The sequence below is a fragment of the Leptonychotes weddellii genome, chromosome 7, assembly GCF_054177405.1.
Source record: "Leptonychotes weddellii isolate Sample4059 chromosome 7, ASM5417740v2, whole genome shotgun sequence".
Lineage (NCBI taxonomy): Eukaryota > Metazoa > Chordata > Mammalia > Carnivora > Phocidae > Leptonychotes > Leptonychotes weddellii.
The window spans coordinates 60,531,454-60,548,654 of NC_138375.1; the positions used below are offsets into that span (position 1 = coordinate 60,531,454).

The following is a 17,201-nucleotide window of genomic DNA, read 5'->3' on the forward strand; positions in this document are numbered from 1 at the left end:
ATTCCCGTGGGCCGCTGTTGGAGAGACGGGGTGTGGGAAGGAGTCAGGGACAGGACCCGCTCACGGTGGCTGGGACCGCGAGAGGGTTTCTCTGTCTCCTCAGTACAACTAGCTCCACAGCCAGCAGCTGTGACACGGAGTTCACCAAAGAAGACGAGCAGCGGCTGAAGGATTACATCCAGCAGCTCCGGAATGACAGGGCGGCAGTCAAGTTGACCATGCTGGAGCTGGAGAGCATCCACATCGACCCGCTCAGCTACGACGTGAAGCCCCGCGGGGACAGCCAGCGGCTGGATCTGGAAAACGCCGTGCTGATGCAGGAGCTGATGGCCATGAAGGTAGCGTGGGGATGGGGCCCGTGCGCTTCCGTGTCCTCACCGGGAGACGGGAGAAGGCCCTCTGACAGCAGGTCAGCGATGATGACCAGTCGACCCCGTCTGGGTTCAGTCACCTCCTGCTGGAGGACGGCCAGAGCCTCATTTGTAGGCAGGACTAGTTTCAGTGTGTCCGGGGTCCCTGGGGCTGGGCATGACCCCGGAGGGGTGTCTCAGCTCCACTCTGGAACACCTCATTCTCCACGAGAAGCCCGATCAGATCCCTAGAGGCGGGAGCAGCCCCTGTCCCCGGAAAAGGACCTCTCCTCTCTAGGAGCTTAAAGTGCTTCTGGGGTGGATGCTGATGTTAATGGGGAGTAGGGGAGGATGGGGCGCGGACAGGTGCAGCACTGGGACCGGAGCCCCAGTGTCCTGATGCCCTTTTCCCTGCCGTGGGGGTCCTGACACCCTCCAGGGAAGTTGGCCAGTGCCCTTTCACATCCGTGTTTTCTGGTGAGGTTTTGTGCTCACCGGCCGGCAGGCTGAATTCTCTGGTGGCATCTGGAAACTTGGGGAGGGGGGAGCTTTCTTGGACAGGTAGTGCCCGTCATCGGGGAGTGGTTACACTGACGTCCCTTCCGCAGGACGCACTTTGCACGGCTCTGGCCAGGGGCGCCAAGCACGGGGCCTTCCCCTGCGGAGTGCTTTCTCAGAAGACAGCAATACCTGCTCTGGGTTCCCAGCTCCCGCTGAGAGCTCCCCAGACCCTTGGAATTTCCTGAGCTTTGTTATGCTAATGAGGCCACTCCTGGTTGGGGGGGGCTGAAACCAGCACTGGGGCTGTCCCTGGAAGAATGGAGCCTGTGATTATAGGGTCGGACTTTGAGGCCCTTGACTTCCAGGGAGGGGAGGAGGGCTACAGATTGAGTTCCCTGTGTGGCCAGTGATTTTCTCCACCATGCCCAGTCATGAAACCCCAGTAAGTTCCCTGGGCACCAAGGCTCAGGAAAGATCTGCATGCAGCGCTCTTCCAGGGACCCCCGTGTGCACTCCCTGTGGTAAAACCCTAATCCTAAGTACAGCGCACTCCTGAGCTGAGGGAGTCGTTGATCCGAGTGGGTTGTGCATGCCCCTGAGTTAGTGAGAAGTGCAAGTGGCCCGGGGACCGCCCCCCCGCCAGTGTTCGTGGCTGGTGTTGGAAGTGAAGGCAGGCTTGGAGGACTGTCCTTACCTGTGGGGTCTGCGAGAACCCAGCAAGTTCAGGCCAGAGTATGTTGGATTGTGTGCACCCAGCTGGAGTGGAAACAGAGTAACCAATCGCCAGGGGCATGGTCCTGCAGGGCTGCGACCAGCTCTTAGCAGGCCTGGGGCAGAGGTGGGCACTTGTAAGGCCTGCTCCTGCAGGTCCGGGCCCCCTAACGTAGGGAGTAGGAGCTGGGAGCCATGTCCCCAAGCCTGCTCTCCAAACTCCACTCTCCTGTGCACAAAGGCCTGATTTGCACAGCCTTGGATTCTGCAGTGTCTCTAGATCCCAGGTGTTGAGACAGGAGAGGCTCTCAGGAACAGAAGCCAGCTTAGGAACCAGAGGCAGGTCCATTGGGCCGGGTGGTCGAGGAAGTGCTGAATCAATAGCTCATAAGTGGTGTCTCCTGTTGGAACCAGCACTGTCCCTGCAAGAGAGCAGGCGCCCCTCTGCTTAACTCACCTCTGGAAAGAGGAGCCGCCATCATGGTCAATCCAGCACTCTCGGGTCACTTGGTCAATGTGTCCCTGTCCTTGGCGACTGCTCAATCTTGAGTCTGGCTAAATCCTGGGAAGACTTTGGGCAGTGACAGCAGATTAGGAATCAGCCCTTTGCTTCCAAGCTGTTTTATCGTGTCCCACTCACCCAGCTCTGACCCTGACTTCTGTCCCCTCTGGGGAATCCTCACGCAACCTTGGCTGATTTCTCCTCTCATGGCCCATGAGCCAGGCATTGGGTCCATCATCACAGTGCCTTTTTCCCCCAGTCAGGAGACCTGTTTGTGGGCCTTTGCGCCCTGCAGCATGAGCTGGGAGGCTGCCCTTTCGTTATGTGTTCCATCATCATGTTTCATTTGGCCAAAGACTAAGGATTTCCTTTTTATAGTCAAGCCAGCTTGTGTGATAAATTCTGGGTTACTCTGGCCAGGAAAGACATTTTTGGTGTAATAAAATATTCCCTTTGCTATTGAAAATAAAATGTGTATATATCATAGAAATTGTCTAAAAGAGCAGAAATGGGGCATCCGGGTGGGTCAGTCCGTTAAGCTTCCAACTTTTGATTTTGGCTCGGGTCATGATCATCTCAGGGTTGTGAGATCAAGCCCTGCATCGGGCTCTGTGCTGGGCGTGGAGCCTGCTTAAGATTCTCTCTCTCCCTCTCCCCTCCTCCTCCTCCTCCTCTCTCTCTCTGTCTCTCTCAAAATAAATAAAATTTAAAAAATAAAAGAACAGAAATTACAAAAAGCTGGGAGAGAAATAACCCATAATATGAGCCAGAGGCAGCCATTGCTGGTGTTCTGGCTTCGGTTCCTTCCTGTGAGGTTTCTGAAGCATAAACATCAGAGTCCTGGGTGCCTGGGTGGCTCAGTTGGTTAGGCGACTGCCTTCGGCTCAGGTCATAATCCTGGAGTCCCAGGATCGAGTCTTGCATCGGGCTCCCTGCTCGGCGGGGAGTCTGCTTCTCCCTCTGACCCTCCTCCCTCTCATGCTCTCTCTCTCTCATTCAATAAATAAATAAAATCTTTAAAAAAAAAAAACAAAACACAAAAACATCAGAGTCCTCTCCCTTCCCTACACAGTGTGCTCACGGGGATGTGCGCGCCCATTCCAAAACCACAAGCAGCAGGTTATATTGGATTTCACCATTTCATTCTAGGATACAGTTGCTGAGAAACTCAAGTTTTCTGGGTTTTTCCCTTCTTGTACATGATCTTTAGTAAACACCTTTTCATTTCTAGATGATCTACTTGGTTCCTTTTTAAAGCCACTCTTCTTTTTTGAATATCCTATCCTTCCATTAGGACCCTTCTTCCTCTCTTCATTTTAAATATTTATTTTCTAGTGTTTCACCTGTTATCTCTGGTTCTCGTAAGTGCTGATTCTGTCTCACATGATTTGTTTTCCATTTTCTCTTTGTGTGGGTTGAGGGGAGGGTGTGCATACCAGCTCATCTTCGGTGGGGATTGTGTATTCTACGGAGTCTTGTGGGTCCTGGGTTGTAGATGTCCCTACAGAGTGGTTCTGTGCATGGATCTGTTGGGACCCGCGGGCTTCAGAGGTTTAGGGCTAGTTTCTGTTACATTCTTGGCTTGGATTCCTGTTTCACATCTACATATGACAAGTATGTGGCTCTGATTCCTCAAAAGAGGCTCTTTCCACTTTTCCCACCCAGACCCTGAGGGATAAGTTTCCTCACCACATCTCCAAAAAGGAAATCTTCTAGTCTTTTACTCTAGGCAGTACTTTTTTTTTTTTAATATTTTATTTATTTATTTGACAGAGAGAGTGAGAGCACAAGCCAGGAGACAGAGGGAGAAGCAGGTTCCTCGCTGAGCGGGGAGCCCGACGTGGGACTCGATCCCAGGACCCTGGGGTCATGACCTGAGCCGAAGGCAGACGCTTAACCAACTGAGCCACCCAGGCGCCCCTCTAGGCAGTACTTTGAGAGTCCTGGCTCATGTAGGGGGTCTCTGTTCCGGCTCTCTGCCTTGCCCTCAGCACAGGTGCCAGAAGCCCAGGTCCTGGGGCCTCCATCTTGGTCTGAAACCTCTGTTGGCCTGTATCATGGCCACCTTGCCTTTCTTCTTGGGCAGAGTTCTTTTCATTTCTGGCACCCATGGATTCATCTCTCCTTCTTTTAAGCTTACGTTTATGTTTGTTCTGGCTGTGACTGGCCCCATTAGCTCAGTGTGCAGTGTTGCCAGAACCTTCAGAATCCTGCTTCTGATGGCAAAAGATGAGAAGGCTTCAGCTGTGGGGTGCCAAGGGAGGATTGAATATGTGGGTTGGGGCCATGGAAAATGGAGAAGGAAATGGGAATCGGAAGGGAGCTAGTCAGACCCAGCCTTGTGTGGACGACCCTCCTTCACAACCTCTTTGACCGATGGAGCATGGCCGACGCATGCCAGAAACCTGGTTTCCAACAGAGACAGGTGTGCCCATTGAGCGGGGGCCCGGAGTGGTGGGGGTGTGTGTGTTCCAGTTGTTCGAAAGGTTCTTCTTACAGTGAACCAAAATCTGCTTGCCTGTAACTCCCCTTCATTTATCTCCGTCCCGGTCCATAGAGTGACAAAGCCCATGGCTTTGTCCACACATCAGTCCTTCAGATGGCGGAGACAGCTGGCTTGTCTCCTCCCGGTCATCTTGTCCAGGCTGCGAAGGGGTAACTCCACCGCCCTCGTCACTGGCCTGCTTTCCCACGCCCGGGCCTGCTCCCACAGCGTGGATCCCTCGCACCCTCTGTGCTCCGCAGGAGGAGATGGCCGAGCTGAAGGCCCAGCTCTACCTCCTGGAGAAGGAGAAGAAGGCCCTGGAGCTGAAGCTGAGCACGCGGGAGGCCCAGGAGCAGGCCTACCTGGTGCACATCGAGCACCTGAAGTCCGAGGTGGAGGAACAGAAGGAGCAGTGCACGCGGTCCCTGAGCTCCACCAGCAGCGGCGGCAAGGACAAGCCCGGCAAGGTAGGAGCAGGGCTGCGGGCACCCCCCAGCCCCAGCCTTACCGCCCACCCAGTCTCCACCACCCCCTCCCTGCCCCACAGCCTCAGTTTCCTTATTTGCATGGGAACTGCAAGCCTTTCCAGAGATCTTAAAGAAGGTAACATTTTGAGAGCAAAGAAACCAAATCCACTTTTTAAAAAAATCGCACTTTAGGTACTAGTTAGAGCATTTTCCTGTGCCACAGTCTGATCGGGGAGGGATCGGCACTGTCACCCAGGGCTCTGACACCGGGCCGCCTCCTTGGCTCCCCTGCCTGGCACAGTGACCATCGCCTGTGGCCTGTTGGTCACATCTGCACTGATCATTGCATTTGTTGGCCTCCTAGGAATCTCAGCGCTGGGGACGGAGTAGGTACCCCCATTTACACGAGGGGAACGAGGCTCACAAGCGAGAGGGTCTCGCGGCTAATAAATGCAGCATCAGGATTTAACCCGAATTTGACTAATGGCCCTCCTCCCCTCAGCCGGGTTGCCACCTCAGCTTCTGTTGGCATTTCTGCCGTCGGTGAGGGGGGAAGCAGGAAGCCGCTGAGGCAGAGGAGGAGGAAGGCAGGCCCCGGCTCACACACAGGGTGTCACAGAGCGTGGGCTGACAGGTGATGTCATCTGGCAAACTCACACTCCCATGAGCCCAGAAGTCTTTTTCTCTAGAATCCAAGCTCATTCCATTATACTGTATCTCAGAATTATTCCAGATATTGCATTGGGGAAAAAAAATACTCCAGACCCTAAAGAATTACATGCCTCATGCCAGGGTACTGTAATTCTGTGTTCTGCGTTGTACTTTCCGTTCCTAATAAATGCTAGCTTCCCCGAGCTGCAGTTTGTTTCCAGCCCAGGAGCTGGGGGCATACGCTGACTTGCCCAGTCTGAGGAGTGGCTTCTCACAGCCCAAATGCAGGGGTGTCCCTGGGGGAGTTTTGCACCTGGAAAGGAAGCAACTTGCTGATTGGTGTGGCGGTCAGTGGTCACTCCCTAGACCGCTAAGAACTGGAGCGTGCTTCGCAGGGGACCACAGCTGCACTCTGTCCACCCGTCACCTAGCGAAGGCGGCAGGGGCGTTCACGTCCCTGGGACCTGGCTGGGCCATCTCTCCCAAGACCTGGCTGCCTGCCCGTCATCCATTCACGAGATAGATGTGGGCTGGTCCAGCTGAGGTGCTGGAGGCAGTTCGAGGAGTTTCTATCCAGAGAGAGACACTGATGGGCAAACAGATGATTGTAACACAGGGACCTGAGACCAAGGATCAATTCCTAGTGCCATGGGAGGCCACGGGCCCGACAGAGAACCCAGGTGTGGAGATTTGGGACAGGTTTCCTGAACTGAGAGCCAGTGGAGAGTGGCAGCTAGCCCAATGAAGAGGGTTCGGGCAGAGAAGTCAGTCCCCCATAATCAGGCGGCTGTGCTGGCCTGGGGACAGTGAGCGATCACGAAGGCTTGGCAGCGGGGTGGGGGGGTGGGGGGGGGACGTGCACCCGTCTGGGCCTAGGAGAGGCCCCGTGAAACCATCTGCCTGCTGCCTGTGGAGTGGAGTCTGGGTGGACAGCAGCCTACAAAGAGTTTCATGCGGTAATATCTGGGGCTCAAGAAAATGGGGTCTCCCCTTCCACGCCAACACCTTAGAAATCTTTGTACAGCCGCTTGAGTCTGTTACCAGTCACTGGGACAGAGCTGAGAGGGCTGCGGCGTTGGCCGGTGCGCTCCTAGCGTGTGGTGGAGACAGACCTACCGGGTTCTCGCCGGAAGGCCCGCGAGCCAAGCACTTCCCCAGTTCTTGGTGTTTATTTTGACTGAGGGAGACACTATGTTGTGTGGAATGGCTTCGAAGTACAGAAATCTAAGGGAAAAGGCCAGAAGGCTTTATTTTTAATTTTTTGTTACATTCAAGTAAGAGGCTTTATAAGAGTACCTTGTGTTGTTTAGGTAATGAAATTATTGTAGCTGATTATCTTGTCTTTCAAATATCAGACCCATTTACTCTTTCAGTGCAGTCTCCCTTCTGGGCTCTCATTTAGGCTTGTTGGTCGGCAGCTGAGGCGGGCAGTCCGTAGGAGGGGTTGCCAAACTGAAGGAGCCGGAAGTCATTATCTTACGGTCTTCAGGTCACAGACGCCTCTGCGAGCACAGAGCCAGGCCGTTCTAGAACTGTAGCGTGAAAGCAGACACAGTGTAGACACAAAGAGGTGTGGGCTGTGTTCTAATAACACTTCCTTCACGGACACGGACATTTCATATAATGTGTACACATCACGAAACAGTCTTTTCTTCATGAGTTTAAAAATAGAAGACCGTGCTTGGCCTGCAGGCCTTACAGAAACAGGTGGCCGGCAAGGCTTGGAGCTGGCACGTCCACTCTGGCTCCACAGGGTGCGTGCCGTGATCGCTCTAAGACTTCCCTCCGGCCAGCGGGCTGCGTCCCAGGTGTTATCCGGGCCGCCTTCGGGTTTGCGGCTGCTGTCTGTATGCAACAGACACGAGCGCACGTGTTCTCGGAGAGGCACCGGGCGAGACAGAGCCGCCCTGTCTTCAAGGACTCCTAGGAAATGTCCTCATGTGGGAGCTGATACACAGAGAGCGCGGTGGAGTCTCAGCGGATCCCAGGGGCGGGCAGAGGGGGCCTGGGTCTGCGGGCAGAGAGAGGTGGCGGGAAGCTGGCGGGGTTGCCGCAGAGGGGCCCCCCCGGGTGTGGTCCTGCGCTGGAGGGGGCTGGCGGAGACCCTGTGCCCTCCTGTTATCTGGACTGGGGCACTCACTTCGTACATCCCATCGCGATACACCTTTCCGCTGACATTCCGTCCCCTGCGACAGGCCGCGGGCTTTTCGGTCTCAAGCGCGGGTTGTGGTAGATCCTCAGTACGAGTCTGCTGAGCAGGCGGTCAGATGAGCGCCTCCCAGGCCCCCCGGTTCCGCAGCACAGCTTCTGCCCTCCATCTGCTCAGAGGGGCACGAGGGCTGCTGTACAAGGGTCCGAGCTCAGTTTAGGACTTAGGAGTTCGGGCCCTCACGCTGCCTCATCTGTAAAAGGAGAGGATTGGGTTTAGATGACGTCAAAATTCCTGTCTGAGGGTCAGAACCGAAACTAATGGTCAACTATACTTCAATTAAAAAAAAGGGGGGGGGGGTCGTCTGTGGCTCAGTCCATTAAGCGTCTGACTCTTGATTTGGGGTCAGGTCATGATCTCAGGGTGGTGAGATGGAGGCCTGCTGGAAGCCCTGCGTCAGGCTCCACCCGCACCCACCCCCCTCTCCCTCTCTCTCTCTCTCTCTCTCTCACACACACACACACACACACACGGAGGGTGCACATCTGTCTTCCTTTTTTCCTGGGTTTTCTAGATGATTATACTGTACCCACTAAAGCTCCTAAATCTAGAGAAGGTTGGTTTTCTCCCAAGGAGTGTGTTGGGAGAGGGGCGAGGACACTCAGGTGCATTTCCCACTTGTCTTTTATGCATCACAAGAGGCTTAACCCAGCGGTGAAGAGCGCAGATGTGTCCCAGCTGACCCAGGTTTGAATCCTGGCTCCACCCTGTCCGAGCTGACGGCGGCAACGTAACTTCTCTGTACCTTAGTTTTGTCCTTGGTAAATGGGCATAAAGACAGTATGTGCCTCAAAGGGTCACCACGATGGCTCAGTGGGAGAACGTGTGTGTGGAGAGCTCAGAGCATGCCGGGAACCCCCGTGGCCCACCAGCCAGGTTACAAAGGTCCAGAGAAGTGGGCAGAGCTGCCTTGCGCCTCCAGGTTGCTGTCGGGCTCGGCTCCAGGGCTAACCGGAATGTGTCTGCCGTCCTCAGGAATGTGCTGATGCTGCCTCCCCGGCTCTCTCACTGGCTGAACTAAGGACAACGTGTAGCGACAGTGAGCTGGCTGCCGAGTTCGCCAATGCCATCCGTAGGTAAGCACCCTTCCCACGGCCCCGGTGAGCGGTGTATTCCCGGTTCTCTTGCTGCGCAGGTCAGCTCTTCGTGGGTCATTACGGGGAAGGAGCAGGTGCTGATAGGTCCGACTCTTACCCAGGCCTTGGAGGCTGGAGAATGTAGCCCCGGCTTGGAACGTGGAAAAGGCCTGCTGGCGCCAGGCCTTTTGAGAGGGGAGCGGCGGGGGAGAGCATATAGGCAGTCATTTCACCTGCAAGCAGAAAATGTCTCTTTCTTTGCTTTTTTGTTGTGCTCTTGTGTTGACGAGAACCTCAGGACAGTGTTAAATGGTGATGATCAGTCATCTTTGTCTCGTTCTCACCTTTGTGGGAACACTTCCTTTCAACATCACTGGCTCTTTGCAATCAGAAGGCCTCATGGGTGTATTTATTCAGTCCTGGACATTCTTCCTCTGCTCTATCAGTGTTTCTTTCCCTCCCTTCTTCCTCTCCTTCTGCAAGGAGAAACATGCTGACTCATTCAGATCTGTCTCCCACTTGGCATACTCCCACCATCCTTTTGCTGTGCCATCCGGTAGGCATGGAACGCAAGCCACCTAGGAATTTGCATTCTCTAGTAGTCAAATTAAAAAAGTAAAAAGAGGGAGCCTGGGTGGCTCAGTTGGTTAAGTGTCCGACTCTTCATCTCAGCTCAGGTCTTGATCTCAGGTCATGAGTTCAAGCCCTGCATTGGGCTCCATGCTGCGTGTGGAGCCTACTTTAAAAAAAAAAAAAAAGTAAAAAAACAGTAAGTCCACTCTAATTTATTTTGTTTAACCCAGTGTATCCAAAATATCATTTCAATATGTAATTCGTATTTTTTTTTAAAAACGTATAAGATAATTTTTCTTCCTCCTTCTCCTCCTCTTTCTCATTCGTCTTCCTCACTAAGTCTTCAAATCTGGTATATATTTTACACTTACAGCACATCTCACATTCAAACCAGCCAACATTTCAAATGCACAGGAGCTCACGTAGCCATTCTGGAAAGGTTCTTTGGCTCAGTTTTCCAGCTCACAGATTCCTTCTCTGGTATATCCATTGTGGTGTGTGGCTTCTATGTTGAGTTTTTCATTTTGGTGATGAAATCTATCATCTCTTTTTTTAACAAGATGAGGCTATCTGAGGCTGTTTATTATATATATTCTAAAAACGTTATTCTGTCTGCTGTAGTAACTTTGTTTCCTCTTGTGTAAGTTCTTTTTAGAGTTGAGTTTTGTGACTCTTGGTTTTGGGTCACAAGCCCAACTGTTGGGCTTCCGGTCCTCCTGGCTGACAACACCTCTCTGTGCAGATGTGGTCCAAGCATCTGGCCCCCTCCTGTTCACATGGCTGGCACCCCTGGGTTTGGCCCCTCTGAATCCCCTTCCTCCTTTTCTAGCAACTTCCTTCCCTGTGCATTCTGAGTTGTGGTTTCCCTTTTCAAGAAGAATAAAAGTCTGCCTTTCATTTTTTACAATTGCTCATGGTTTCTGGTATACAAACAGTGCTCCTTGCTTTCCTGACGTGCTTGAGGATTTTTTGAAAATGGGTTTCCCATCATTTCTGGGGGCTGTGGGGGTAGGAGCGGACGGCGACAGCAGCCGCGCTCTGTCTGCTGTCCTGATCCAGCCGGGGCCGTTTCCGTTACGGTGTGGCCTCCAAGCGGAGGGTGGGTGGAAGGCTGCCTGGTGGGGAACTTCGCCACCCTCCTGATTTACCCACTGTCCCTTGGTGTCTTTCCTTCCAAGTTGTAATAGCTCTGCTTCACATTGCCAGCGCCTCTGGCCATGAGGTGAAGTGGTAATTGCTTTGCTTGAGGTGGGAAGAGAAAAGCAGCGCAGGGAAAATGCCCTCAAAAAATACTCAGGACATGACTGTGCCAGAAACATGGGATGCAAATGCTCTCCCTGCTTCCAACTGGGAGCCATTTGGATATTGTATCTCTAAGCTAAGCCCCTCAATTTTTCAAATTCCCCAAACCCCCAAGGCCTTCGCTGGCTCAAGTAGGATGCGGGTTCCGCTGACTAAACAGAGAGAGACTTCATTTGTTTTGTCAGTCACAACGGGCTTCCAGTAACCAGCCGAAAGTTGGTTAGCATGGATTTCTAATCAAGACCCGGATAGCTGGAGCCAAGAAAGAACCCACAGCGCTAGAGGAAAAAGGAAAATAACATCATTATACTGTAAATATAGCCTAGGAACTGGAATAATCATTTCATGAGGGCAGAGAATTCGGACACCTGAGAGCTGAGGTCTGGGGGTGTTTTTATTTTTAAAAATCAGGTGGAAACTAACATCTTCTTTGAAGGTCTTAAATCACTGCCCAACTCGTGGTTGAAATCAGTTGGGGGAATCTGCCTTGTATTTTCAGAAATAGTCCTCCCTTAAAAAAGGATGGTTGCAAACACCAACGTCGTGGGGCCGGGTGTCCAGGCTCCAAAGAGCAGGGGTAAGGAGGGTCTCGGGGAACAGGCGAAGCAGTGGTCTTTTCTTGAGGAGAAACCTCTCAGGAAGGTGCCTTGTGACATCCGGGTTGCTGGTTCTAGGTCACGGCCCTGTCCCAGGCAGGTCTCCCCGCGAGCTACCTCGCTGGGCTTCGGCCTCCGCTGGCCCTTCGCGACCCAGCCCTGCCCTCTGTGTGTCTTCTCCCAGCCTTCTGTTTGGAGCCAGATCAGGACTCCAGACAATCCCACGCGGACTGCGCCACTCCCATCTGGTCTGGTTTCGTCCCTGCACGTGCATGAGCACGTAGGGCGCACTATGGCTGCAGGGTTACCATCAGACCCCATCTGGATGGCCAGGTTTCCAGCCTGGCACGGCAGGAGTCTTCTTACCGGGGCGCCGTGTTTTTGCTGTGTTCTGCACCAGCCGTGTGCCACGGAACCCTTCTTCAGCTCTGATCCCTCTCTTGCTCTTGGTCCTAGTAAACTTCCAGTGAATGACCTTTCCAGCAGAGAAGTGAACTGTAAAAATGCAGTTGAGAGTGTATTTTTTTTAAAGATTTTATTTATTTATTTGCTAGAGAGAGCATAGGCGAGAGAGAGCGAGCGAGAGTACAAGCAGGGGGAGCTTCAGGCAGAGGGAGAACCACGCTTCCCGCTGAGCAGGGCGCCCGATGCGGGGCTCGATCCCAGGACCCTGGGATCATGACCTGAGCCGAAGGCAGACGCTTAACTGACTGAGCCACCCAGGCGCCCCGAGAGTGTATTTTCAGAAACGTCTCTGCTTTGTACTGATCTGGTGTTTGTGCAGCCTGCCTTCGGGACCTGAGCACAGCCGAGAGGAGACGCTGTTTCATCTCTGTCCTACTCTTGGGAGGCAGCGAGGGGCAGGTGTTGCTCTCCACAGGATGGGGGTGGGCTGGGGACCGGCACAGCGAGGCCGAGGAGCTTCCCAAGGGCACGCAGGGAGGCAGAGGGGAAATTGCGTGCCTTCACCTTCTCTGCTGGGCCCCCATGTGAGGGCAGCGGTGCTCACAGAGGTGAGCTGAGCCTGCTTGTGTGGGCTCAGCTGAAGCCTCTGTCCACTGTAGTGTGCGTGGTCTGGGCAAACGGGAGCGCCCGTACCGCCGGGACATGACCGTGCATCTGTCTCCCAAATGCTGCGGGCACATCAAGTGCTGGGGGTCAGGGGGCAAGCTTCCGCACACACACAGATGGGAGGAGGCTGGGGGCATGCAGTCCCAGGCCCACCGGGGGCTCTGCTGAGCCCTTCAGGGAACCGGGACCCACCACCTGTGCATGCATGTGTGCCAATCATTCTGCAAAATGCTGCCTAAAGGCAATCCACACACGAGTGGCCACTCTGTCCAGGGACCAGATGTGCCGACTCTTGAAGCAGAGGAGTGCACAGACCTCCTTCTCTCTCCGGGGAGTAACAGGCCACAGCTGCTTGGAGAGGGGCTGCGCATCACATCCCTGCGAGGAGCACTCTGGGGCAGGCGGGCCTCACCTGACTGGTGGGGTCATGAGACACCAGATCTGGGGGACCTGGACGTGCCCCTGTTGGGCGTGCAGCTGGCCCACGCAGGACGGGGCAGGCAGGAGGCGGTGTCTTGGACTTGAGAGGGACGTGTGGGAAGCCCCCATCCCCCCGGCGCATGGGTCGGCACCAGTGTGCAAGTGACTGCGGAGGCGAAGAGCTCCAGGCGGCAGGCCCTGACGCGGCGACCAGCAGGAATGACCCAAGAGCCAAGAAAAGAAGAAGTCTCAGAGCCAGGCGGCCAGTCCTTCCCGCTGGAGCTGGCTGAGAACGGGCGAGCGGGCCGTGGCAGGCCTCAGTGAAGGGCGCGGGCCTGCAGCCTCACCACGTGTTTGTAAGGTGCAGATCTGCTGGTTACTCTGTGCTAGTGTTCTGTGTAACAGACCCCCACAAGCTGAGGGGCTGGAAACAACACCCAGTCGTTAGCTCACGGCGTCCAGTGTCCGTGGGGCAGAAGTCTGGGCACAGCGTGCCTGGCTACTCCGCTCAGGGCCGCGTCCGCATCTGAGGCTCTCAGGAAGAATCTGCCTCCAACTCCTTCTGCCTCTTGGCAGGTCAGTTCCTTGTGGTTGTAGGGCTGACATCCCGTTTCCTTGCTGGCTGTTGGCCTGTGGTAACTCGGCTCCTGGAGGCCTCTGACATACCTTCTGCACAACCCCCTCCAGCCTGAAAGTCAGCAAGGAGAACCTCCCACTCATCAAATCCCTTGCCTGCTTTAAATCTCTTCTAGGAGGAGCCCGGCCCCTTTTAAGGGCTCACCTAATTAGGTCAGGTCTACCCAGAATAATCTCCTTATCTTAAGATCAGCTGTTTGGGGCCTTAATTACACCTGCAAAATTCTCTCACAGCGGTACCTAGATTCGTTTTTGACTGAATAACCGGGAGAAGGTGTGTCTATACTAAGGGCCATTTTAGAATCCTTCCTAGCTCACCTTGTTACTTAAAACCTTCCAGTGACTCGCAGCAGTGTCCATATGCCTTAGCAAGTGTGTGATCTGGACCCCCCCCGCCACCCCTGCTTCTCCACCCTCACCTCCTATCACAGGCCCCCTCCCACCCTGAGCCGTCCCAGACCACTTGCTCTCTTTTGTGCCCCTTGGGGACTTGACTCAGCTGCAACTCCAGCCCTCACACCATAACCTCACGCTCTAAGTGCTCACATCAGTGTGCTTCTACCCTGTCTACAACATGGGTTTGTTTGGTGTTTCTTTGGCTCCTGTGCCCTGAATTTCCTTCTGTCCCAGAACACATCATTGCTCTGCTTCTCATTCCCTGGTTCCAGCCTCCCCTCCCCGTTTCACCCACCACCCCCTGCAAAAAGAGTCCTTTTTGGGTGGGGATCGCGACTTAATCATCCAGGTATATGACCTCAACTTGGATGACTTTGTTCCTTCTAAATGGTCCCTAAATTCTCTCAGCTGCATTTCTCTCTGCCCATTGGACATTTCTCCCAAATACCATGCTAGAACTTCAAAACAGCACGTCCAAAACAAATTCTAATCTGTCTCCTCCTGCACTTTGAAATCGGCCCCTTCTTCAGAATTCTTACTTATAGTACAAATTATATTTTGCTGATGATCCAGGATTACAACTTTGCAGTCTCCTCCCTCTGCCTCCTGTTAGCAGAGGTGGTCTTTTCCCTTAAAATCCCAGGCATACGTGGCCATTTGCATTGTCTTCTGAGGTTAGCCCTCAACTCCTCGGGACTCTGGGGGTAGCATCCTGATGGCTCACCCCACGTTCTGCCACCAAGTACACCTTTAAGCACACTTCTGATTGGGTCTCTCTGCAGAGACCTCTTCGGTGGCTTGGCGTGCCAGATCATGTGTATGTGGACTTCCTAGCCCACATTTCAGATGTTCCTCCTGTATGGAACCTATAGTTCAAGTTCTTCTGGACACTTCATCTTTCTAGGAGCATGCTCTTCACTTCGTGCCCCTGACTCTCTCAAGCTGTGGACCCCCTCCTCTCATCCCCTCCAGTAGAACACTCACCTTCCCGAAGCTTTCCTGTCGCCTCCACCGTGTACCTTCCTGCTCTTCTCTGTGGCCCCACAGGTGCTGACCACAAGACTCCTCGGTTCAAAGCCATGTCCAAGTTCTACAAATACCTGCCCAGCTCTAGAAATCTTCCAGACTTGTAGGAAACATGCATCCATGAGAGGACAAAAGATGGCACTAGGTGACCCCTCTTAGCAGCAGCTACGGATTACTAATGTTTTTGAGCCATACAAATAGTGGAATGAAATGAAAAGGGAATTAGTTGGGGTCCTTTAAAAGAAGGAGCCCCCAGTGAGCAAAAGATCAGCAGAATCTTCATCATTTTGATAGGCCAGTATTTTAAAAGGTGCTATTTCATTAAACTTGCACTTGCTGATTCTTCATATTTGGCTGATTTATACTGGCAATCAGATAACCGAAATTGTGCTTAGAATTCTGTAAATGCACATGGATGTTAATGGAAGACAAAGTGCACCAATGAGTTGATGATCACGTAAATAACTTGCTGAGTTCTAGAGCCAGGGCCCCATAGGGCACCAGTAAAAACCAGGGCTCACCCCTAGGGTTGAGGTGGGCGTAGTTTGGGTAACTGAGATCTCGGTGCATTTCTGTCATCCCCTCCATGGTCCAGAAGCTCGGAGGGAAGGCCTGAGCCGGGATCTCATAAAAGCACGGTGATGGTGAGCACCCCGCAGGCAAAGGCAGGAGCATGCCTGTGATCACGCAGCTGCATTTCCCGGGCGAGAACCATGGTCCTAGGAAAGTATGGGCCAAAACGCTAGATGGTCACGATCATCTTGCTGCTATTCCTGCCAAAGACAGCCGTGCTCCCCCACAGGACCTGAGGAGCATCACTACCGGGGCACGCCCCCTCGTCGGGCCACAGATGTGCTCTTCACTAGATGTCTGGAGCACCTGCTCCACGCCTCCCTCTATGAGCCACGGCAGGGTGCTGCCCGAGAGCTCGGGGCTTGCACACAGCCCCTGGTGTGCCTCCCAGTTCCGTGGGCGTACTGGCAAGTCTCTTACCCGGGCCCCGAGTTCCTCATCTAGAAAATGAGAGGAATACGAATAGTACTGACGTCCAAGGGTTGTGGTGAGAAGTGAATCATTCCATCCCTGTGAAGGACTTCGAGATCACTGTTACTGCTGCCTGCATTTGCTAAAAGATGAGTGTATTGGCAGACTCTGGTGATAACCATCAAGGAAATAACTAGGGTGGTGTGATACAGTCACTGTGGAGATGTTTCTTAGATTAAAAATAGATTGCAGTGAATACTATGGAGAAAGTGACAAGTGCTGGTTATAACCCTGTTGCTTTTGAGGGGGTGGTTTCGGTTCCCTTCAAGGGGATGCTTTACCCGTTGGTTTTCTGCCTGAGTTAAGAGATAAGCTGGAAAGAAACACTTAAAAAGTACAGACTAAGGTCAAAAGGGAGGGTAAAGTCCTCTTTTATTGTCCTTCAAAGTGGTTTGTAGAGTTTCAGTCCATGAGCTGTTGCTCATTGGAGGCCTCACTCAGATGAAAACAGGTAAAGTAACACACATTTTAGGTTTAGGTTTGAGGTTTGGCCTCGTCTTGATATTGTTAAATAAATCAGCATCCTAGGTCTGTCCTGGACACTGTACAAACAAGTGCACTTAGGTCTCCTTCCTGCGGCCCAGGAGCTCTTGGGGGCAGTTCTCAGCTCCCAGCATGCTCCCCACCCGGAGGGGGTTGGGCAGGGTCTTTGAGGGCCTCTCCTGTCTTCCTGGGTTCCTTCCCCGTTGGAGCCTGCCAGGTCCAGAAAGTTCCCTCCAGTCTCCCAGGGGCCTGGGTACCAGGCAAAGAAACCCTTTGTTTTGTGGTGAGGCTGGGATTTCTGTACTCTCGGCTGGTGGGGCAGCGGTGTGGATGGAATTGGGGGATGGGAAGGGGTAGTGCTCTGGGCAGTTTTGTTTTGAATTTACTGAGCTCATGGTGACATTTTAAATTCTCTTCAGTTTTCTTTTTTTCCCTTTACACTATTAATCAACTTCAGGATGAAAAAGAAAAGAATCGAAACAGTAACAAAATGTAGGACAAATAACCCCTTCCCCATTCTTACTAGTCCGAGGGGACGGGGAGAACTCTTTCCTGTTTTCCTAGCCTTCCCTCAGCGACAGAGGCCTGTATGTAGGGCCCCACCTCCCAAGACACTTCTCACTTCTAGGAAATGGTCCCTCTCTGGATTTCAGTAGGAAATGCAACCACATCTGAGATTTCCTGGTGGCTGCTAGGGCCCAG

At 53.3% G+C, this 17,201-nt stretch overlaps 2 protein-coding genes across 9 annotated transcripts in view; one reads left to right on the forward strand and one right to left on the reverse strand.

The window, feature by feature from the left end:
* MCC (MCC regulator of Wnt signaling pathway) overlaps positions 1 to 17,201 on the forward strand; it is a 397,697-nt gene that overhangs the window by 371,337 nt on the left and 9,159 nt on the right. For all 6 annotated transcript variants that reach the window (XM_081826454.1, XM_081826455.1, XM_081826456.1 and 3 more), the window contains 3 exons: positions 104 to 338; positions 4,810 to 5,016; positions 8,852 to 8,952. In XM_081826454.1, the coding sequence (XP_081682580.1) occupies positions 104 to 338; positions 4,810 to 5,016; positions 8,852 to 8,952 (543 nt within the window). The remainder of the gene's footprint in view (positions 1 to 103; positions 339 to 4,809; positions 5,017 to 8,851; positions 8,953 to 17,201) is intronic.
* DCP2 (decapping mRNA 2) overlaps positions 6,898 to 17,201 on the reverse strand; it is a 75,480-nt gene continuing 65,176 nt past the window's right edge. The window contains exons 12-13 of one of the 3 annotated variants that reach the window (XM_081826461.1): positions 7,808 to 8,069; positions 6,898 to 7,199 (exon numbers count right to left, since the gene is read on the reverse strand). The gene's annotated coding sequence lies outside the window, so the exon portion shown is untranslated. Of the gene's footprint in view, positions 8,070 to 17,201 lie in introns of all 3 variants that reach the window. The other 2 variants (XM_081826460.1, XM_006747336.3) reach the window with 2 other exon arrangements.